Source organism: Oncorhynchus tshawytscha, linkage group LG22 (assembly GCF_018296145.1).
Source record: "Oncorhynchus tshawytscha isolate Ot180627B linkage group LG22, Otsh_v2.0, whole genome shotgun sequence".
NCBI lineage: Eukaryota > Metazoa > Chordata > Actinopteri > Salmoniformes > Salmonidae > Oncorhynchus > Oncorhynchus tshawytscha.
This window is the reverse complement of record NC_056450.1, coordinates 14390265-14413434: the sequence shown is the minus strand read 5'-3', so window position 1 is coordinate 14413434 and position 23170 is coordinate 14390265. Positions and strand designations below refer to the sequence as shown.

General features: G+C 40.2%; 2 protein-coding genes across 3 annotated transcripts; both read left to right on the top strand.

The window, feature by feature from the left end:
* Positions 1–715: 715 nt before the first annotated feature.
* On the top strand, positions 716–6039 carry peds1 (plasmanylethanolamine desaturase 1). The gene is made up of 6 exons (XM_024384255.2): positions 716–1060; positions 2262–2381; positions 2534–2625; positions 2765–2909; positions 3052–3264; positions 4143–6039. The coding sequence occupies exons 1-6, from the start codon at positions 925–927 to the stop codon at positions 4262–4264; spliced, it is 828 nt and encodes a 275-aa protein (XP_024240023.1). The 5' UTR covers positions 716–924; the 3' UTR covers positions 4265–6039.
* A 3574-nt stretch (positions 6040–9613) lies between these two features.
* Positions 9614–22637, top strand: LOC112221865 (ubiquitin-conjugating enzyme E2 variant 1). 2 transcript variants are annotated; one of them, XM_024384257.2, is made up of 4 exons: positions 9614–9766; positions 16382–16530; positions 16886–17011; positions 22066–22637. In XM_024384257.2, exons 1-4 carry the CDS (start codon positions 9730–9732, stop codon positions 22210–22212), a joined length of 459 nt encoding a protein of 152 aa, XP_024240025.1. In that variant the 5' UTR covers positions 9614–9729; the 3' UTR covers positions 22213–22637. The 2 variants fall into 2 exon arrangements, with proteins under 2 accessions (XP_024240025.1, XP_024240024.1); XM_024384256.2 differs by lacking the exon at positions 9614–9766 and adding an exon at positions 10317–10466.
* Positions 22638–23170: the final 533 nt, after the last annotated feature.

Below are 23170 nucleotides of genomic sequence, written 5' to 3'. Positions count from 1 at the left end.
GTATACAACCATAAAGTGTTTTGGCCTAAACATAATTTAAACATCGTTGACATGCCATGACTGCCTTTAAATTAAAGGCCCATCTCTCTTCTAATTTAGCATTAGGTTTGCCTACCACGTATAACTTGGAAAAGCTGTCTGACGTGTAAAGGGGCAATCTGCAGTTGTTACATCTACCTTTGGACTTGTAAATTAATATTTACCCATTATTTCTTGAAGAATATAACTTATAAATGCCTGATGAGTTTAGGTCAACTCTCGTACCCCATCATAACCCAAACTGTAGGCTTGTTTTACTCCAATGTTTAAAAACAAAGTAACTGTAAACAAATCCTATTCAGCCTTAAAACATGGTTAAAACTATACTTTTGGTATCATGGATGGTCAATCCAAGCATCCATAGCTCGATCTATGAATTTGAGAACGATTACATTTCTCCTGCCCCCTCCCTCATCTTTTTACCGAAACAAGGGCGGGTATTTTATCTGTTATTGTTGCAACTGCTGATGGCCGCTTGAACAGCCAAACTCACATGCTCTGATTGGCCACTCAAGGGTGGGGTCAGGCAATGCGTTCGTTCTCCTCACTATCTAATTGGTTATTCGCCTGATTACGGAACTAAGTACGAGTCCGTAATTGGCTGCTTAGATAGCAGGCTCAATGTGATAGGGTTAGAAAGTCAACGCAGTTTTAGGGCAAACAAATCCCGCATTATTTTCACCCCGGTATAGCCTGATTCTTACCAGAGCGGACCGAGATAGATATCAGATTCATGAGCACCGAAGCGTACACCTTTGCCAGGCGCAAGCGGCTTGTAAAACGAGCGCGCTCGATCATTCATAAAGGCGTGTATCTTGTTATGTAGTTCCTCCCTATATCTGTTGGTTTCCTGGCTGTGGAAAGGGTTTGAACCAGAAGTGGAACATGGCGAGAATGGGAAACGAAAACGGGTGTGGACAAGATTTACAGAGCACAGAGCTAAATGGAGCCGGTCGAGGTACAGCGCGGTGGGGTCCCCAACACGCAGGGGCTCTGGAACTTGCGAATCTGTATTCGCCAGGTGAGGCAACAGCTCTCTCTTTTGTCAACGCCACTCAGGAATGTCGTAGCCTACTAACGTTACATTTCTACAATACTTACGCATATAGATCAGCCAATTATGCTTCAGGATTTTACTAATTAGGATCACGGGAAAGAAGTTAGGCATTTTAATATCAGTATTTTCAGTTCCGGTACAATTCCGGAATACAGAAATGACATTACAACTGTAACTCTACTATAAAAGCCATACACAGAAAGCTCCACACGCACACTGGGAGGGGCTTGCTTGACCTTTCAAAACAATTTGCCCTAATTGCTAAGTGCGTGGTGTCAGGAACGGACCAAAGCTCCGTCATAATAAATTCATGGTGCACACTTCAGTTTAACTACACAAAGTATTTAAAACAAAAAAATATTAATGAAAGCTAGCCTAATGTATGAGGACAGATCACTGTACCAATTGAGCATTTCCTTCTTTGAGTCAGTTGAACTCTAAACACAACCTATTTGTATGTTACCTTTTGTACTTGATGCTTTTGAAAGTTTTTTTTCCTTTTCTGCTTGACTCCCATTGAAAGACACTGAATGCATAGGTGCTGCTGTGTCCAGAATGCTCCTCTGTCAGCCCTAATAGCACTACAACTGGTCAGGCTCCTCATTAGCTCTGGTCCATGGTGTTTATGTGCAGCTGATCCTCCGCTGTTGAGGCTGAGCTACACGTAAATGCCCTGGAACAGAGCTCTTTACTGGCACAGCATTGCTCTGGTGTAAGGAGACTAACTTACTTTGCAGGGTATTGCCTGGGGTGTTGAGCTATAAGGCTGCTTGGCCTTGAACTGTCTTTGCGCTGTAAGAATCAGCTCAGTGTTTCTGTCCCAGCTGCTTCGCAATGAAATGAGTAGCTACAACAGCAAAGCATGAAGTGTAAGAAAGCCTTTTAAGGGTATCGGTTAAGTGACTGCACATCCATTAACTCGCAGGTACAGGGTACAACAAGTTATGTCATGAAAGAAAGATGCTCGCTAACTGTTGAAGACCATTGGGTCAAAACGTTGCACAAAAAGCTGCAGGAACATTCAAGTGTATATAGCTTTTCCTTCATTCAGAGGTTATATCATTGGGCATAATATTGTCTAACTACTTTGAAGATCCACCCCTATGCCTTTTCTATGGTTTTACAGTTCTTTAATCATGGTATGTTAATTTGTCTGTCTCCACAGGAAAAAGATGTCAGGAATGGATAAGTGTTGTCCTCTGCTTCTCTCTCATGGCCTTCAACTTTTGTCACCTCCTTGTTAACTTCCACCTGGGTCATATGTGGTACATCCTTTTGGGCATTGGTAAGCACAGCTGAAGCACCGGTCATTAGAATAGGCTTACATCCCATGTTATGTGTCTCATTGATTTACACAATTGTTTGCTTACATGTCCCCTCCATCTCTTCTCTCTTTCTCCTCTTTCTCCTCTTTCTCCTCTTTCTCCTCTCTCTCAGTGGCAGGAATACTGACTGCAGACTTTGCCTCGGGTCTAGTCCACTGGGGGGCTGACACCTGGGGATCTGTGGAGCTACCCATCGTTGGAAAAGTAGGAGATGCATTTGCTAATGTGACTGTATTTGACAAGATATTGTCCCCAAAATGTGTGTTGTCAAATTGTTTTCTTGACTTTCTGATTGACTGTTTCTCCTGTTATTTTGAATCCACTTTCTGATATCTTGCCCCAGGCCTTTATCCGACCATTCAGGGAGCATCACATTGACCCTACAGCCATAACCCGCCATGACTTCATTGAGACAAATGGTGACAACTGCATGCTGACCCTGGTCCCATTAGCACACATGGCTTTCAATTTCCTCACCCTCTCGCCTGGTGAGCTACTGTCAAACATGGCACAATTATCATTCAACTGAGCCAATGCTCTGGCATCGGAAAACTTCCTTTTCTAGAGCCCTAAAATAGTCTTCTTTCACTTTCCCGCTCTCTCTGTTTCTCTCACTCGATCCACATATAGCGGAGCACTATCACAACTATCCCTGGCACTGCTATGTGATGGCACTGGCCATTTTCGTTACCCTAACCAACCAGATTCACAAGTGGTCGCACACATACTTCGGGCTGCCAGGCTGGGTGGTCTTTCTGCAGAACTGCCACATCATCCTGCCCCGCAAGCACCATCGCATCCATCACGTTTCCCCCCACGAGACATACTTCTGCATCACCACAGGTCAGTGCTTGTGGGTATGGGCTTTGTGTGTATCAGAATATGTCTGTCAGGATACGAGTAAGGGGAAAATATCATTAAACTAAATCGGCAGCCAACTATCTTTTCCCCTTTGGCTGCATTTATACAGCTCAATTCTGATTTTTTTTAATTCTTTTTTTCCCCCACTAATTGAGTCTTTTGACAAATCACTTTTGACATCAGATCTTTTTCAGAGCTGATCTGATTGGTAAAAATACCAATTAGTGGAACAAATATCAGAATTGGGCTGCCTGTCTATGCAACTGGGAAATGAAATGGCATACCCAGAATCCAATATTTAACAATACTGCCTTGCAATCTGGAGGACAGCCTACACATTGCCTCAGTCATCCAAATGTGTTATCCTCGCCCTTGGCGATATCATGGATAGTAATGGTTTGAGGACATTCAAAGATCTGAGAAGAAGCATTTATATTACCAGGTAACACTTTTTTGTTGAGTTTATTTATTCTTGCTCACAGATAAAACTTAAGAAATCATCATACAATTGGGGGAATGTAAGTGGAGACTCGGGATGGAGGGGGTAGATGAACATGTTGAAACATTGTTTCCGGCGGGGCGCATGGTTGGGGAATGGGGGGGTGCTTTGTTTCTTTTCCTTGGATACAAAATATTACAAAACTATTGATACTTTCTTTGTATGCATTCCTGTTTTTTTTGTTGAGTGGCAGCCAACAGTTACAAGAAAATGATAACTGAATATATCTGAATTAATGAGTTTTGATGTTATACCTGTATCTGTAACCCTCTCTGAAAAAAAACAAAAAAAATGAAATGGTTGGTCAAAAAGAAATTGTGCTGCCTGTCTAAACGCAGCCATAATGGTCTTATCTCCCCAGGCTGGCTGAACTATCCCCTGGAGAAGCTGGGGTTCTGGTCTAGGCTTGAGGATCTGATCCAGAGTTTGACTGGGGAGAAGCCCAGGTCTGATGATCTGAAATGGGCCCACAAAACCAAGTAACCATGCAGACTGGCTGCATCGCTACCTCAGGAGTATTCAGTCTCTTTCTCGCCTAACTCCAGCTATAATCAATAGGAGACACCAACATAAGGATCTGGTTTCAGAGATGCCATATAGCTTTAAACCTTGCACATTTTGTCTGGTTCTAACCATGGAGTGTTTTGTCAAGGGCCCAGGGGTGTTTTCTTAACCCACTGTGGAAATCTGAGTGGGAAGTGCTTTTTGAAATAACATTTTGAAAGCACTAATACATTGCAATACTTTCTCAACTCTTCATCTAGCTCTTTATTTCTGATCGTGTATGTCTAACTTGACTCAACCTTTCTTGAGGTGTAACACTAAAGCCATTGTCCCCAAAGGGACAGTCAAATATTTTTTTCATCCACTTTACAGACAAATGCTAAAAAAAAAAGTTTAATAAAACTTTGAATGAAAACTCAAAATATCCCAACCAGAAATACTTGAAGGAAACAGTTTGCTTTTTTTCAGCACTTCGTGTTTGTTATTCGTCACTGTTTTAAAAAATAAATACAAAAATCTGGTCATCTCTCACTGGGTAGCATGGACACAGTATTTTGTGTCCTTCACCTATTAAGGACTGCCTATTACCTTAATTTCCTATTCATAGTTGATGCTGGTTAACAATAATTCGCCTATCTAAGATATTTTTGCTTAACCTTATAGTGCAGTGCTGGCTTACATTTAGTCTACATCCAATCGACGTAACTGCTATGTTCGTCCAGACTTCTCAAACCGCCTTAACAATCACAGATGCAGTGATCTCCTGCCTTTCATTTCACTTCTCTATTGCAGAACCTATCATGTAATGCTTCTGTTCTTTTCAACCAGTGGTTTTCTGTCTTAAATTTGCAAGTATCCATACAGTCTTTCTCAAGTAATTTGCCAATCTTTTTTTACACACCACACACCCTTTTTTAAATCCCAGAAGCATGGAAGTGGTGAAACACATTACCCTTCGGCGATATTGCCAATATATCTGCCGTCTAACAATGCCAAGCAGGCTGCAGTGATGGCCTAATACTTTGCGTGCAGTAGAAGAGTAATCAAAAGTGATGAATCATCATATTTAGCAAAATAGCTGAAATGAAAGTGCTTTGTGTGTATGCGCTAGTAATCATGTTTGTAAATGACCTGTGCAGCAGATACCTATGCAGTCTGACTGGTGGTGAACCTGAACATTGTCTTCACTATCTTAACCTAAAACAAATTGTCTGGTTGGCTAGAAATGCTATTTATTTTCTTAAATTCCCTTAACATAGACATTCTTTCATTATAAAAGGCACACTATTACCTCTCTGCGTGTGATATTTATTGTCATTGTCACAGACCAAACCGTTGATGTACAAAATTAACGACTGAGGTAATTGTGTGGGAGTTCTTTCTTAATGAATTCAACTCTGGGGCTTTTATTTCCAGCACCAAAAACCAGTGACCGTGTGGTGGTGTGCGTGTTATTCTCCCATATATAAATGATTTCCCAATTTTATATTTGAAAATAGTTCAGCTTGGGAAGAATAAAGGCTGTACACAAGAACACTGGTCTCAAATTCCCTATTCAAAGGTGTGTCTGTGTGTCACACTGACTTACATACTCTATACATGCATGCAGGTTGGCTTATGCAGGCAATATGTAGGATCACCAGCCTTCCTCACTGTTTTCATGTAACTAATGAATTGCTTGATAGTGGAATGAAATCAACCTGCTGTATGTGAGCACTTGAGTTTTGGAAGTTTTGCTATTGTTCAGTAATTTATTTTTATTTTTTTTTGGGGGGGGCTTTATTTGAACAACCCAAATTGTCAATTAATTTTAAGTGCTAGGCTTACTGTAATGTGGCATTTGCATTCATTGTTATGAAGTGTCAAATTAAACTAGCTCCTGTTTTATTCAGAAGTCAAAATTACTTTACTGAAAGTTAACAAAGGTCCTTATTCTTCTGACTCAGTTCACATATTTCTCAATTGTAGGTCAGCAGAAAAATCCCTGCAGAGTTTGTTTTATTATAAGTAGGATATTGTAAAAGCTGGGAAAGTAATGACATTTTGTTTCACTACCACTGGTTCTATTGGGAGTGAATCATTTCAGTCAAACCCAACCAGGTTGATGTATGAATATCTTGTTATCATCCTTCGAATTAGTATATTGTTGGCCAGAAACATTCATAGATCAATCATGAAATAACATTCTCCTCAAATGTGTTGTTTTGGTGCATTTAATGGATATGGTCTTATGGGTCCTATTAAAAATAAATGGCTGCCATTATCCCAGTGGAACCAGAAGTAGTGACGCAAACTATGCATCAATTCCATTGCTTATTACTGTTCTGCTTTGTCTAGGCTAGGCAATATTAAAGCAGGTGTGAGTTTACATATTAACTACAATGTCATTTATACTTTTTACATTTTTTTTACTAAGGATACTAGTAAGTATTTTATAGAAGTAGGGAGAGGATAATAGTAAATAAGCAGCTCAATCAATAATTATGACTATGGCTTCACTAGTTTAAATAATTCAGTTGAGGGGAAGAAGTTTGAATGGATAAACTGAAATGGCTTTTCATATTGTTGAAATTGTAACCTCTTATCAGTTGTCTTTCAGATCATGTTGCTATTGACCAATGCCAAACTTAACTTGATTGATGGATAATTAAAAAGTGTCAGTTTATAATGTAGTATATGCAAGATTATCTGTCATCCTTTTGCCATTGCAGATTTGAAGTTACAGGGTATGATATGATGCATTAAGCCATGTGTTTAGTACAAACTATTGCCTAGATGTAAATGTGTGATTAAGTTATTTTAATGACCTAATTGCTATAATACAATACTTTTTCAATTAATGGATTTAGTTAAAGCACTTAAGTGTAACATTTGGTTTGTCTAAATGATACAAGAATAGAGATGTTGCCTAATGCACTTATTTTTCAGAAGAAAGATCAGTCATGTTATATAAATGGTTACTGTTGATTGTTTGGGTGTGTTTTTGACATGAGATTTGTAGTGCTCCTTGGACCTCAAAGGATGGCCTTAGCTTACCGGTACAATATTGTTGGCCTACTTATGACTTGCAACCACACTATACTATTCAATTGATTCTGCTCTTAAAAAAACCTTAAGGATCTACCCCCTTTTTTCTCTCCAATTTTCACCTAAAATGACATTCCCAATCTAACTGCCTGTAGCTCAGGACCTGAAGCAAGGATATGCATATTCTTGATACCATTTGAAAGGAAACACTTTGAAGTTTGTGGAAATGTGAAATGAATGTAGGACAATATAACACATTAGATCTGGTAAAAGATAATACAAAGAAAATAATCTTGTTTTTTTTGTACCATCTTTGAAATGCAAGAGAAAGGCCATAATGTATTATTCCAGCCCAGGCACAATTTAGATTTGTCACTAGATGGCAGCAGTGTATATTCAACGTTTTAGACTGATCCAATGAACCAGTGCACATCTGTTCAAAATGTTGTATCAAGACTACCCAAATGTGCCTAATTGGTTTATTAATACATTTTCAAGTTCATAATTGGGCACTCTCCTCGAACAATAGCATGGTAGTCTTTCACTGTAATAGCTACTGTAAATTGGACAGTGCAGTTAGATGAACAAGAATTTAAGCTTTCTGCCAATATCAGACATGTCTATGTCCTGGGAAATGTTTTTGTTACTTACAACCTCATGCTAATCGCATAAGCCTACATTAGCGTAACCATCCCACGGGGGATCCACCGATCCTGTAGAGGTTTTAAATTATCCAAAATTCATGTAATCTTTTCTGATATGAATCCTGTGGATGTTAATAAAGTATGGTTGTGATGGAATTTTAGATATCAAACCATGCCTTGATGCCTTTTTGTTGTCTTCCATGTGGAAGACTTACTGTGTGTGTGTGTTCTATTTATAAAGAAACTAAACACCAATATATTACTTGGTTGTGTTCATTATTCCTATTATATCTAACAAAGACCTTCCATGAGCACAATTGCTATAGCACAGATTATTCATTATATTGACCAGATACTTAATTGGCCGCCACAGTGAACATTTTTGAAGGCATTTAAGGCAGTAAAATCAGGTGGGAACATTCTAGCCGATGAGAGGGCAGATACGAGTGTGATAACAGGCACAATTCCAGTAGTTTTTTTTCTTCTCAAATTGCCGGGGATGTCACGTGCCATTCTTATATTGGTACATTTAACAACCGAAGCATTACAAAACTCCTATTAGATCAAATACGCCATTATATTTCTTTGTTAACCAAATTCTACTCTCATTAACCATGTTTCCAGCCTCAGTTTTTATGCAAGTAAAGCCATATGGTATAACAAAAAAAGCAGGACATCTGTGATGGAAACAGGAAGTTTTGGTACAATTTTATCAAACATTTGTTTGACATTGTGGGATATTTTTATAATCGCTAAAATCAATTATGCGGGAAACGGCTTTATACGCAAATATTGGTATAATAACCATATCAAAGTCAATTTGAGGTCGTGATGGCTTGGTTTGTAGTCCTCCCACTACGACTCGGGAAACTGCAGTTTATTAGGCTACAGATTAAGTTGTGAAAGTGCACGGTAGGAGCTTGATGCTCCTTTCCAATAAAATGTTGAGGGTCTTATTCTGGTGACATGATCGATGCTTCACTGCCGTTTGACAAATAAAAATATTCTAGCTCTTATGCATAATAATATATTGTGTTGTTGACTAAAACTACCAGCAGAGCCTACCTGCGAGCTATTTATTTTTATTTCACCTTTATTTAACCAGGTAGGCCAGTTGAACAAGTTCTCATTTACAACTACGACCTGGCCAAGATGGAGTAAAGCAGTGCGACACAAACAACACAGAGTTACACATTAAATTAACAAACGTACAGTCAATAACACAATATAAAAATCTATATACAGTGAAACGTTGGCTAGAGCACATGTGCCAAGACCAGAGTAGGCTTTGTAAGGTAACATTTTTTTGTGACAAAACATTGAACATTCGATTTTTATTCAGTACATGAAAACTGTGTGCAATACGTCATCACGCACTGCTTTTTATCCCCCCCCCAAAAAAAATTGTTTGGTGGAAAAACGCTAATTTTCTTTATGCATATTATAGAATATTTGCATGAAAACCTGTTGCCAATTGGATGGAAACCTAGCTATTGACCTCCATAGAGTACCACAGTATGAGTTATAATACCTATAAAACCTAGCAGTCCTAACAGGAAGTGGTTCCAATCATGTTTCCACCATTCATCCCAGAGAGGATTTTTAGAGACACTTAAAATAAGGGCTGTGTTTTGTGTAGGCTTACAATTGCGTGATGTTTTGATAACCGTGTGAATCTCTCTATGACAAAGTCGCATCAATATATTCACCCCCAAAACATTTTTAAACGCCAATTAGCTGCTAATGTGGTTATCATAAAGAACTACAAATGCCATGATGATCTGGACGAGACTGCCGAATCAGGGCAAAGGTAAGGCTCTGTTAGCTAAATGTAGTAATTAATACGTTTTGGAGGAAAATTGTAAATTGACACGATACCTGTTAACAAAGGCGTCAGCTAGATATGACGTGCAGGGATTTGTAGTCTTGCATGATGTCTACTTTGATGCTAAATAGCATTTTCAAAACTGCAAGTAAATAGAGATTAATATATTGATAAAAGTCACCTTGTCCAAAAGAGATTTACCTGGTTATCAAAACGTCACACCAGGATAAGCCTACATGAAACACAGCCCTTATTTATTTGAAGTATTTCTAAAACTCCATGTGGGGAAAAAACTATGGAAAAAAAAAACGTTTGGAACCATTTCCTTGTTTGACCTCTAGGTTTTATAGTATTATGATACCTCCACAGAAACTCCTTGCTTGGTGAGCGAAAAAATACGAAAAAACTCTACCTGCTGGAAAATACAGTTATCGCTCTCACTTCCTCTTCCTCTCTGCTATTAGCTTTTTTTAAATTTATTTTTTTAAATATTCCATTGTCAAATGAACTACCATTGTCTGTAAATATATATATATTTTTAAACGCCTCTTTCGTTGCGTTATTATTGGGGGGTGGGTAAATCTCGAGCAAGCGCGTTCCCATCTCTCCGCTCCCCTTTAACCAACCATGGTTACGTGTGCGCTCCCGCTACTAAGCGACAAGATGGCGGTCGCCGCCGGATCAGGTAAATTATTCAGATAAATAAACGACTACCACATTACCTATTCCATGTAACAGTCAATAAATGTTTGTTTATGAAGTGTACAAGCGTTCCATGTTGCAATATATCTTACATAAATGCTCAAGTACGGCTTCTTTTTTCAAAACATTGCTATACATAGCTAACAGTTAGCAAAATTAGCAAGCTAGCACCTAGTATCTGTTAGCTGACAAGGTTTTTTTGTCTTGTAATTTCCATTGCCATAGTGAATTGAAGCTAACAGGACATGTCAAATTCCTTTGGAACCTATCGATGCATAGTTACCCATACATTTAACGCTAAATCTAACTCATTAACATGGCAAAATAACTCGCCAACCTGTGTCGACTGATCAATTGCCTCGTCATTCACCAGGCGTTGTTTTTAGCCTGTAACTAGCTAACGTTTGCGAACCACTCTAGCTCGTGTCACAAACTAGCTAGCTGCTTACATTAGCTTCCACATCCAGAACGTCATTAGTAAGAAAGCTACAAGCTAGCTCATTATTCGCTAGTCGCAGGAGTAGGTCGAACTGGCTGAGTTGTCTTGAGGTAGTTGGCTAACTATATATGAACGGTTTCAGCACACGTTAGCCTGAACGACACGATTTGTCAGTGATTTCGTGGGGTAACTTCAGCTAACTTGTCAGTCACATTGACTTGTAGTAGTTAGCTATCTTAAGTGATGTTGGAAATATGGCTATATTACATTGTATGTTGAAAATAGGCTTTCTAGTTAACTATGATGACATCAATCCGCTAGCAAACGTTAGCTCACTCATCAGAATTTAGGCCAGACCCGTTTTGGCCTATGAACTGAAATTGCTAGCAACCGTTAGTAAGAATTGTCTACCCACACATTTCTTCGGATTGCTTTACAGGCCAGTGACGTTACAAATTGAATTAGCTAGCTCTATATATACGCCTAGTTGATAATCAATTAAGAACCCAAAATAGGGGTTTTATTGTACTAACTTTGGTTGGGTAGTGATAGTGGGGTAATTGATGCAGAGTGGTTTCTATAAACGTTACACGTATCTGATTAGCGTAATTATACACTAACTATCCGTTTTTATTACCAAAAACAATATAAGCATAAATGCTGTAATTTGTCAAATGGAAATTAAATGCCACACTACCAGATAGCTATGACTAGGAATTTAGCAGAGCATTTCTAGAACCTCCGTGTCAATGGGTCTACCCACTAAATCTGCCCTGACTTATTGCTCACCTCTGCACCCAATAATATAACAATGTCTAAACTTAGTGGATACAGTTCAGCAAGGAGCCACGAGTAACCCATTAATCAATCCCATTGATGTACTGTTTCCCCTGTGGTATACTCTAGTGATGGGAAACAGGCTTTCTGAAGTCTTTGTGGCTTTCACCAAATTGTGTTGAAAATGTTAATTCCTCTGAGCTTTTAAAACAATGCGCATTAGTGACAGCTGCTGGTCAGTAATGAAAATCAGCGTTTGATGTTTTATATATACGTTTTCCACTATTCATCAAATCTTCATGTGCAGCGGTTAGTGTAGGCTATGAAGACTCACAACTGAGTTACCATTGCAGGTTCGCACCTTTATCATGCTTCCAATTTTTAGCTGTGAATCCCCCCTTTGCTGTCAAATGTAATTTTGGTAATTATTTAGGATGCTTAACTTGTTGACACTATCCATCCATACCCATCCCGGTAGCGGGATAATTGTCATCAGCAACTGCTGAATAGCATAGCGCCACAGTCAAATAATATTACAAAAAAATATTTATGAAATCACAAGTGCAATATAGGAAAACACAGCTTAGCCTTTTGTTAATCCACCTGTCGTCTCAGATATTGAAATTATGCTTTACAGCGAAAGCAATCCAAGCATTTGTGTAAGTTTATCGATAGCATAGCATAACGTTCACTAAGATATTAAGTAGCTAGGTCACGAAAAGCAATCAAAAAAATCCACACCTATCCACTTACGCAATGTGATCCTTCTCGCTCATTTTTCAAAATAAAGCCTGAAACTATATCTAAAGACTGTTTACACCTTAGGGAAGCCATAGAAAAAGGATTCTGATTGATATCCCTTTAAATGGAGGATAGGCATACTCACAGACAATATTTTGTAGAGTTTTATAAACTTTAGTGTTTTATATCATAATCTGCCAATTATATGCATATTCTAGTTTCTGGGGCTGAGAAATAGGCATTTTCAAATGGGTACCTTTTTTAGTCAAAAACTAAAATACTGCCCCCTACACGCAAAAGGTTAAGACTGAAATTATTTCCCCATGGAACTTTTTGCAGAGTGGCACAAGAATTCAATGAAAACAAGTCTTTTTGTAGTTAATAAAGCCAATGTGAAACGTGATAACTATAGTATCTTTAATTAGCATTGAAAAGGATAATCCATTCTTCTAATTCAATCTCTCCCTTAATTCTGAATCACTAAGGGTGTGTCGATCTCGTCATACTCATTCTTAAACGTGTCCGTTTCTTCATACTTGATACTTGTAATCAGATTTACTCGTGATTGGAAAACCCGGAAGTGCGCTTTAAATGCCGGTAGAGCCCATACCTTAAGTGTGCATTACTGTGCTATCACTCAGAGCACATCGTTATCTTCCTTCATTCACACACCAGCCAAACCTGGATGACGCCGGGCCAATTGTGTGCCCCCATATGGAACTCCCAATCATGGCCGGTTGTGATACAGCTTGGATTTGTGTCTGTAGTGACGGCTCTAGCACTGAGATGCAGTGCCTTAGAACGCTGTGCCACTCGGGAGCCCAAGGCAGTGCCAGCGGCATTCAAACGTTGTAGTCAGTTGGAACTTGAGGTGACGAAGAATGTTTTAGGCCTTCCAAAGTTACTCCTAGAATTGAACAATTATAATGCTTATCTGTATATAAAATATTCAGATAGAAAATTAAAGAATTAGCCTCCTTCTGTACGCCTTTATAAGAAATGCATGTCGGTGTCATAGCATGCCACCGGCATATCGCTCTCTATGTGGCTAGGCCTAAGCATCTCTAACTTTTTTATATATTTTTTATTTTAAAGTCCTACAGTAAACGCCTAAGCCTATACATTCGATGCCCTGATGCATTTAGTGCTCAAATCTCTGACAGCTGAACCGCGAGGTGGACCATTTAAGGAAAGTAAAAAATAAATTTGCTACAAAATGTTGAAACAACGTGTTTTTGTAATTTGTTAAAGGACACTTTCTTGTCTGCATCGAAGTATCAGTCCTTGTACCTAGCATCGCGCATGGTGGCGACACATTAGAGGCTCAGAGAGAATGCCACCGAATCGCCTGTTCACAACCTCTAGTAGAGTACCTTTGCAAGTTTTAACCCCACGGTTGGTGTCCCCAGTTTTGAGCGGGCGTTTCAATGCCATGACAGAGGGTATCATGTCTTCTGCAGACGCAGTTGATGAGATTATTTCTCGAGTCAGTTGTTTGAATCGAGCTAGGAGTGTGTTTATGTTTCAAACATGTTCTCAAATGCCATTGATATTGCAGCACATTCTTGAGCATGAAATTTAGCTTTCCTCAGTACGAAATCCTCGTCGACCCACTGTGCTGTCAGACTCAGCATGCTCATGGGACTGACATCGCTGGTCCAAATGTCAATCGGGAAGCTAATAGCAGTGACGCCCATAGCAAGTAGCTCATGGATGTGCGTTTCAACAATACTGTGCAACTCCGGGTAGGGTAACATCTGAAAATAGTGCCTACTTGGTAGTGTGTACCGGGGCTCGACCAGTCGGTGAAAGCCAACATCGTCCACAACAGGTTGACAACGGTTGATTGTTAAGGGCAATGAATTCCATTTTCTTGGCGTTTTAATGGATTTCGCCTGAGTTGTCTCTCTGAAATGTTCTTATTCTTTCAAATGACTACTCGACTTGAACTTGTTTAGTTGTTGGAAGTGTACGCCTAGTTTTTTTTCTGCTTTTGTTCTAAGTAGTCACTGAACGTCTGGGGGTGATGCACTTTCAAATGAGTAATTAGGTTTGTGGTATTGAAAGATTTCACTTTCTCCCCTCTGTTATTTTCCATTGGAACCTCAAAATAGATCCACACAGCAGACATTGTGAGCTAGGTTAGGAATTCTGTGTTGAAAGTGTAGCGCTGTATTTTTCGTGGCCTCGGTACATCATCTACCTACGTTATATAGGTATGCACGCCAGCTTTGACATCGGCGTTGAACTTGACATCGAGCCGATGTTGCCATTTTTAGCTAATATTTTCTGATTCTGATATGCTTACTGATTTTTATATTGTACGTCCCTAGTTATTAACCAGTTCCCATGCTTTTAAATTAACTGTTCTTTTCCTGGACAGTATATATCACTTTTGTTCGCGGTTCAGATTTGGTCTTCAAAAGATGTAATTATTTTCTGGTTTTCAGTTCTGTTCCCTGAACCATTTCCAACCCCTGCTTAAGACAGAAGCTTATACTTTACTCAATACAACTAATTGTTTAAACAGAAATGTGCAGGAAGTGTGGTCACATAAAAAGATCCACAGAATAATATGCCTCCACCGGGTTTCAACCCCATTCCCTGTCATCTGAGTGTTCTGGACCTCGACTTCACCTGCTGAACTACTGTTTAGGTGATGCTACATGAAAAAATCCTAACATTGTAAGTACAGTGTCCCGTAGTGGTCGGTGTTTGAAAGCAGCTTTAAATGCGTGGGATGTCACAGTTTGCAACACAAGGTTTGTAAAACCATGTGATCAGACAAAGTGAAGGATGTCATTGATCACGTCATAATGTTACTTTGGAACGAGCATCGGTACGTTGTTGGATCAGTCATGCTTTGAAAACTGCATTGGAGTGCCGGTATCAATCATTCCATCACTACTATATTCATAACTTGTCTAATGCTAAATTCTCACCAACTAACTTCTGTAGGCCTATCTAGAGGTTTATGGACAGCTGTTGAGTGTATTTCAGATGTTTATGAACAACCGCTGTTCTCTGGAGCTGCTTAAAGGGACTTGACTAGTAGGAAGCAGAATCTGGATAGCAGCCTCATTTTGGCTACTACCAGACTATTGGTTAATGGACCAGGTACAGGTGTGATTGACAGATGACGTGACCAATGTCAGTGGCAACTAGGCACAGGTGAACTGTTTTGGTACAGCTTGAGGTGGTCTGACCCACTTGACCTGTTTTGCAGTCAAAGTTAGCCTATCGCTCGTCTTGTATGGCTTGCAATCAACAAAAAACAGACAACCTGGCAAGTGCTACAATAACCGTTCAAAGGGCACTATAGAAGAATCGAAAAGCTTGCCTTGGTGGGTAACTGACAAATGCATTGAGTATACAAAACATTAAGAACACCATAGACTGACCAGGTGAATCCAGGTGGAAGCTATAATCTTTTATTGATAAAGGGGAGAAGACCGGTTAAAGAAGGATTAAAAATAAAACATATTAAGCCTTGAGATAATTGAGACAAGGATTGTGGTATGTGTGCCATTGACGGTGAATGGCAAGTCAAAATGTTTCAGAGCTTTTGAACGGGTATGGTAGTAGGTGCCAGGCTCACCCCGATTTGTGTCAAGAATTGCAACGCTGCTGGGTTTCCCGTTTGTACAAGAATGGTCCACCACCCAAAAGACATCCAGCCAACTTGACACAACTGTGGGAAGCATTGGCGTCAACATGGGCCAACATACCTGTTTAATGCTTTCGACAGTTTGTAGAGTCCATGCCCCAAAGAATTTAGGCGGTTCTGAGAAAAAAGGGGCGGGGTGCAAATATTAGGAAGGTGTACCTAATGTTTGGTATTCTGTTTTTTTTTGTTTTACCATAACGGGATGTGTACTGTTTTGGTTTTGTCTTGTATTTCAATCTTTTCTGTTTTCTGTGCTTGTCTCTCACACTAACAGGCGTTAAGGTTCCTCGTAACTTCCGGCTGCTTGAAGAGCTGGAAGAAGGTCAGAAAGGTGTGGGGGATGGGACAGTGAGCTGGGGATTGGAAGATGATGAGGACATGACCTTAACAAGATGGAGGGGGATGATCATTGGCCCTCCTAGGGTGAGTAGGCTACTCTGATCCACAGACATCCACCAAGTTTGGTTCCCTGGCCTTGTTCAGAAACGATCCCAAGTGCTGACCACACTAGGCACTTGTGGCAACCTGAGAGGTTATGACAGATGTAAGCAATATGGAAAAAATTCCACCTAGAATATCAAAGAGCAAGGTGGAGTTATAACCATAATGCTAAATCTATCCAAACCTCTGTTCTTCACAAGCTTCTAGGGAGTAGGTACTAGAGTTTGTTCCTGGATGAGGCCACTGTTTCCTATGTAGATGTTCTGTATAACCTGCTATCAGGAACCTTTGTCTGGCCTGCCATTCTCACTGATGTCTTTTGTATGTAATTTTTCAGACAATCTATGAAAATAGGATGTACAGTCTGAAGGTTGAATGTGGTCCCAGATATCCAGAGGCACCACCGTTTGTCAGATTTGTGACTAAGATCAACTTGAATGGTGTGCACAACTCCAATGGCGTGGTAAGTAAACCTGTTTGGGTGGCCTTTTTTGCTGTTTCATAAAATGCTGTAAATCCTGCAAAATATTTCAATTTGGGAAGGAGGATATTGGAAAATATCTCCTTTGTGTTGTAGATATTTTTTGATGTATGTTTGAAGATTTGGTGTTAATTGAAGTGAATGACTGATTTAAATTGCCCCTGGCTGCTATAATAAGATGGAGTTTAGTGCAGGGCTAACATGCAGTTGGGTGACTGGTACACAACACACACACGTACACATGGGTTTTGTTGTAGATATTTGGTAGTAGAGTAGTGGCCTGAGGGCACAGACTTAATGTGTTGTGAAATGTAATGTTTTTAATTATATCTGCCTCACTTTTCCTAGGGTCCAGCATAATTAACTGCTGCCTTGGCAGCTGCTAATGGGGATCCATAATAAATACAAATGCCTACTAAGTTTAGGTCACATTACAGACAGGAAATGTCACATGCAATAAGAGTCCATTGCCATTTCAGATGGCAGTACTTTACTTGAACATACTAAATATAGTTATACATGATCATATATAATGTAGCTTCTGCAGGATAGGCTATTCCAGAGGTTGCATTAAAGTAGACTTACAGAGCCTTTGGGAAAGTATTCAGACCCCTTGACTTTTTCCACATTTTAAGTTACAGCCTTACTATATAATGTATTAAATTGTTTTTTTTCCATTATCAACCTAGAAACAGTAACCCATAATGACAAAGCAAAAACATGTTTTTTAGAAATGTTTGCTAATTTATAAACTCAGCAAAAAAAGAAACGTCCTCTCACTGTCAACTGCGTTTATTTTCAGCAGACTTAACATGTGTAAGTATTTGTACGAACATGAGATTCAACAACTGAGATGTAAACTGAACAAGTTCCACATACATGTGACTAACAGAAATGGAAAATGTGTCCCTGAACAAAGGGTGGTCAAAATCAAAAGTAAGTCAGTATCTGGTGTGGTCACCAGCTGCATTAAGTACTGCAATGCATTAGAGGTCTACCGATTATGATTTTTCAATGCCGATACCGATTGTTGGAGGGCCAAAAAAAAGCAGATACCGATTAATCTGCCAATTAAAAAATATATAAATATTTATATTTTTAATGACAACTACAACAAAACTGAATGAACACTTTGATTTTAACTTAATGAAATATATTTAGTCTCAAATAAATAATGAAACATGTTCAATTTGGTTTAAATAATGCAAAAACACAGTGTTGGTGAAGAAAGTAAAAGTGCAATATGTGCCATGTAAAAAAGCTAACGTTTAAGTTCCTTGCTCAGAACATGAGAACACATGAAAGCTGGTGGTTCCTTTTAGTTATTATAGGAATTATGACGCGTCAACTATTTCTCTCTATACCATTTGCATTTCATATACCTTTGACTATTGGTTGTTCTTATAGGCGCATTAGTATTGCCAGCCTAATCTCGGGAGTTGATGGGCTTGAAGTCATAAACAGTTCTGTGCTTCAATTGCGAAGAGCTGCTGGCAAACGCAGGAAAGTGCTGTTTGAATGAATGCTTACGAGCCTGTTGCTGCCTACCACCGCTCAGTCAGACTACTCTATCAAATCATAGACTTAATTATAATATAATAAACACACAGAAATACGAGCCTTAGGTCATTAATATGGTCAAATCCAGAAACGATCATTTTGAAAACAAGACGTTTATTCTTTCAGTGAAATACGGAACCGTTCTGTATTTTATTGAACGGGTGGCATCCATAAGTCTAAATATTACTGTTACATTGCACAACCTTCAATGTTATGTCATAATTATGTAAAATTCTGGCAAATTAATTTAGTCTTTGTTAGGAAGAAATGGTCTTGAGCCAGGCGGCCCAAACTGCTGCATATATACCCTGACTCTGCTTGCATAGAACTCAAGAGAAGTGACACAATTTCCCTAGTTAATACTGCCTGCTAGCATGAATTTCTTAACTAAATATGCAGGTTAAAAAAAATATATACTTGTGTATTGGTACATTGGTGCAACGTCAGTGCTTTTTTCGAATGCGTTTGTTAAATCACCCGTTTGTTGAAGTAGGCTGTGATTCGATGATAAATTAACAGGCACCGCATTGATTATTTGGAACGCAGGACAAGCTTGTTAAACTAGTAATATCATCAACCATGTGTAGTTAACTAGTGATTAGGTAGTTTTTTTTTCTTTTTATAAGTTTAATGCTAGCTAGAAACATACCTTGGCTCCTTGCTGCACTTGCGTAACAGGTGGTCAGCCTGCCACACAGTAATCACACACATAATCGGCATCAAAATGCCTATTACCAATTATGAAAACTTGAAATCGGCCCCAATTAATCGACCATGCCGATTAATCGGTCGGCCTCTACAGTGCATCTCCTCCTCATGGACTGCACCAGAATTGCCAGTTCTTGCTGTGAGATGTTACCCTGCTCTTCTACCAAGGCACCTGCAAGTTCCCGGACATTTCTGGGGGGAATGGCCCTAGCCATCACCCTCCGGTCCAACAGGTCCCAGACATGCTCAATGGGATTGAGATCCGGGCTCTTCGCTGGCCATGGCAGAACACTGACATTCTTGTCTTGCAGGAAATCACGCACAGAACGAGCAGTATGGCTAGTGGCATTGTCATGCTTGAATCATGTCAAGATGAGCCTGCAGGAAGGGTACCATATGAGGGAGGAGGATGTCTTCCCTGTAACGCACAACGTTGAGATTGCCTGCAATGACCACAAGCTCAGTCCGATGATGCTGTGACACGCTGCCCCAGAACATGACGGACCCTCCACCTCCAAATCGATCCCGATCCAGAGTACAGGTCTCGGTGAAACGCTAATTCCTTCGTCGATAAACGCAAATCCCACCATCACACCTGGTGAGACACAACCGTGTCAGTGAAGAGCACTTTTTGCCAGTCCTGTCTGGTCCAGCGACAGTGGGTTTGTGTCCATAGGCAACGTTGTTGCTGGTGATGTCTGGTGAGGACCTGCCTTACAACCGGCCCTCAGTCCAGCCACTCTTAGCCTATTGCGGACAGTCTGAACACTCATGGAGGGATTGTGCGTTCTTGGTGTAACTCGGGCAGTTGTTGCCATCCTGTACCTGTTCCGCAGGTGTGATGTTGTAATACGTGGTCTGCCACTGCGAGGACGAGCAGCTGTCCGTCCTGTCTCCCTGTAGCGCTCTCTTAGGCGTTTCACAGTACGGACATTGCAATTTATTGCCCTGGCCACATCTGCAGTCCTCATGCTTCCTTGCAGCATGCCTAAGGCACGTTCCCACAGATGAGCAGGGACCCTGGGCATCTTTCTTTTGGTGTAGAATGGCCTGCAGTGTCCTAAATTTTCATAACTGTGACCTTAATTGCCTACCGTCTTAATTGCCTACCGTCTGTAAGCTGTTAGTGTCTTAATGACCGTTCTATAGGTGCATGTTCATTAATTGTTTATGGTTCATTGAACAAGCATGGGAAATAGTGTTTAAACCCTTTACAATGAATATCTGTGAAGTTAATTGGATTTTTACCAATTATCTTTGAAAGATGGGGTCCTTCCTGATAAAGGGCAGTTTATTTTTTCGCTGAGTTTATATATTAATAAAAACTATGACATTTACTTAAGTTTTCCGACTCTTTACTCAGTACTTTGTTGAAGCACCTTTGAAAGCATTGTCTTATTGTGTATGACGCTACAAGCTTGGCACATCTATATTTGGTGAGTTTCTCCCATTCTTCTCTGCAGATGCTCTCAAGCTCTGTCAGGTTGGATGGGGAGTGTCACTGCACAGCTATTCGATCAAGTTCAGGCTCTGACTGGGCCAAGTACGAGCTCTGGCTTCCGGACATTTAGAGACTTGTCCCGAAGCCACTCCTGCATTGTCTTGGCTGTGTGCTTAGGGTCGTTGTCCTGTTGGAAGGTGAACTTTAACCCGCTCCAGAGCAGACTGGGGCTTTCATCAAAGATCTCTCTGTACTTTGCTCCATTCATATTTCCCTCAATCCTGACTTGTCTCCCAGTCCCTGCTGCTGAAAAACATCCCCACAGCATGATACTGCCACCACTATGCTTCACCCTAGGGAAGGTTTTCATCCAGGCGTGATGCTTGGCATTCAGGCCAAAGAGTTGAATCTTGGTTTCATCAGAACAGAGAATCATGGTCTGAACCCCCAGCGGACTGGAATGTGCCTTTTACTGAGGAGTGGCTTCCATCTGGCCACTCTACCATAAAGGCCTGATTGATGGAGTGCTGCAGAGATGTCTGTTCTTCTAGAAGGTTCTCCCATCTCCACAGAGGAGCTCTGTCGGTGACCATCGGGTTCTTGGTCACCTTCCTGATCCAAGGCCCTTGTCCCCTGATTGCTCAGTCTTGGTGCTTCCAAACTTCCATTTAAGAATGATGGAGGCCACTGTTCTTGGGGACCTTCAATGCTGCAGACTTTTTTTAAATTTTATTTTATTTTTTAACCCTTCCCCAGATCTGTGCCTCGACACAATCCTGTCTCGGAGCTCTACGGACAATTATTTCGACCTCATGTCTTGGTTTTTGCTCTGACATGCATTGTCAAGTGGGACGTTATATAGACCGATGTGTGCCTTTCCAAATAATGTCCAATCAATTGAATTTACCACAGGTAGACTCCAATCAAGTTGTAAGAACATCTCAAGGATGATCAATGGAAAGAATGCACTTAAGCTCAACCTCGAGTCTCATAGCAAAGGTTCGGTATACTTATGTAAATAAGGTAGTTCTGTTTTTTATTTAGTATACATTGGCAAAAATGTCATGCTGGTTTCGCTTTAAAGTTATGGTGTATTGTGTGTAGATTGATGAGGGAAAATAAACAATTTAATATATTTTAGAATAAGGCTGTAACGTAACAAAATGTGGGAACAGTCAAGGGGTCTGAATACTTTCCGAAAGGCACTGTATCTGCATTTTACACCCATTAAAAACAACTTTTTCTGGCAGGTTATGTTAGTGTGATGGATGTGAGAGTGTGATTGAGACGTGACAATGTTTCTCTCTCCTTGTTCCCTGTCCTGCAGGTTGACACACGAGCAGTGTCTGCGCTGGCCAAGTGGCAGAACTCATACAGCATCCGTGTGGTCCTGCAGGAGCTCAGACGACTCATGATGTGCAAGGAGAACATGAAGCTCCCCCAGCCACCAGAGGGCCAGATCTACACCAACTGAACCCATGTTACTACTCTCCTCCTTTTCCCCCTCTTTTGTTTTCAGTCATCCTTTCACCCCATCTACCACCTCCCTCCTTTTTTCATTCAGGTGCCTGCCAACACTCAAGCGTGCATACATACACACACAGATATAGGGACCTACATGTATGCACGTGTACATAAACACATAGACATAGGAACATGTGTGCGAACGCATATGCTGACACACACAAACATGCAATCACTTCTGTATGCGCCATTCCTAGGCCCTGGCCCCTCCCCTCTTCCATCACTGGAGCTCTGGTTGGCCTAAAGAAGAGGAGGCAGGCGGAGTCATCGGTCCACACCAGACCTGATCATTCGAATACTGTACATCTTAATCTTTTTTTATTATTATTTGTTATAAATGCAGATTGTACAATAACATAAATAATCTCAAGTGTACATTTTGTGTGCTGCCTTTTTGTAATAGAGAGCCCCAGCCTGTCAACAGTTTCCTTGTTTATAATTATAATCCACCAATTATGCGAGTATTTGTGGATGTTGTTCAGTGCAATATGTAAATGAGATACATTTTCTTATCAGGTTCTAAACATAAAGATCAACCAGTCAATTACCTTACCTCCCCATTGATTTAGAGAGCTTGACCCAACAAATGTGTGAAAATATTTAGTGTTTTTCTGGGCTTTGTGCATGTTTGTATATAGTATAGCAATCTATTTGCCATATCCACTGGAAATGCATGTGACTGCAGCAGCTTATGGCAAGATGCCTGAAGTAGTAAGGCCTTCATGCTGTCACTTTGGTCAACACTTGCGTGGCCATGACAGAAGCAACCACTGATATTTCGCCTCCCATATCCAGTAATGTTTTAGTTCATAAGTGTAATTGAGTGTATAAACTCAATACAATAAAATGTGCCATTTGATAGGGTTCACACAGCAGAGAACTTGAGTTAGCTACCTCTTTCGGTCGTT

Coding starts and splice junctions, on each gene's coding strand:
- LOC112221865 (XM_024384256.2), top strand. CDS start 10,409: ATGGTTACGTGTGCGCTCCCGCTACTAAGCGACAAGATGGCGGTCGCC. Junction 10,467..16,381: donor GGCGGTCGCCGCCGGATCAG/GTAAATTATTCA, acceptor TCACACTAACAG/GCGTTAAGGTTCCTCGTAAC. Junction 17,012..22,065: donor TGCACAACTCCAATGGCGTG/GTAAGTAAACCT, acceptor CCTGTCCTGCAG/GTTGACACACGAGCAGTGTC.
- peds1 (XM_024384255.2), top strand. CDS start 925: ATGGCGAGAATGGGAAACGAAAACGGGTGTGGACAAGATTTACAGAGC. Junction 2,910..3,051: donor TTTCCTCACCCTCTCGCCTG/GTGAGCTACTGT, acceptor ATCCACATATAG/CGGAGCACTATCACAACTAT. Junction 3,265..4,142: donor ATACTTCTGCATCACCACAG/GTCAGTGCTTGT, acceptor TTATCTCCCCAG/GCTGGCTGAACTATCCCCTG.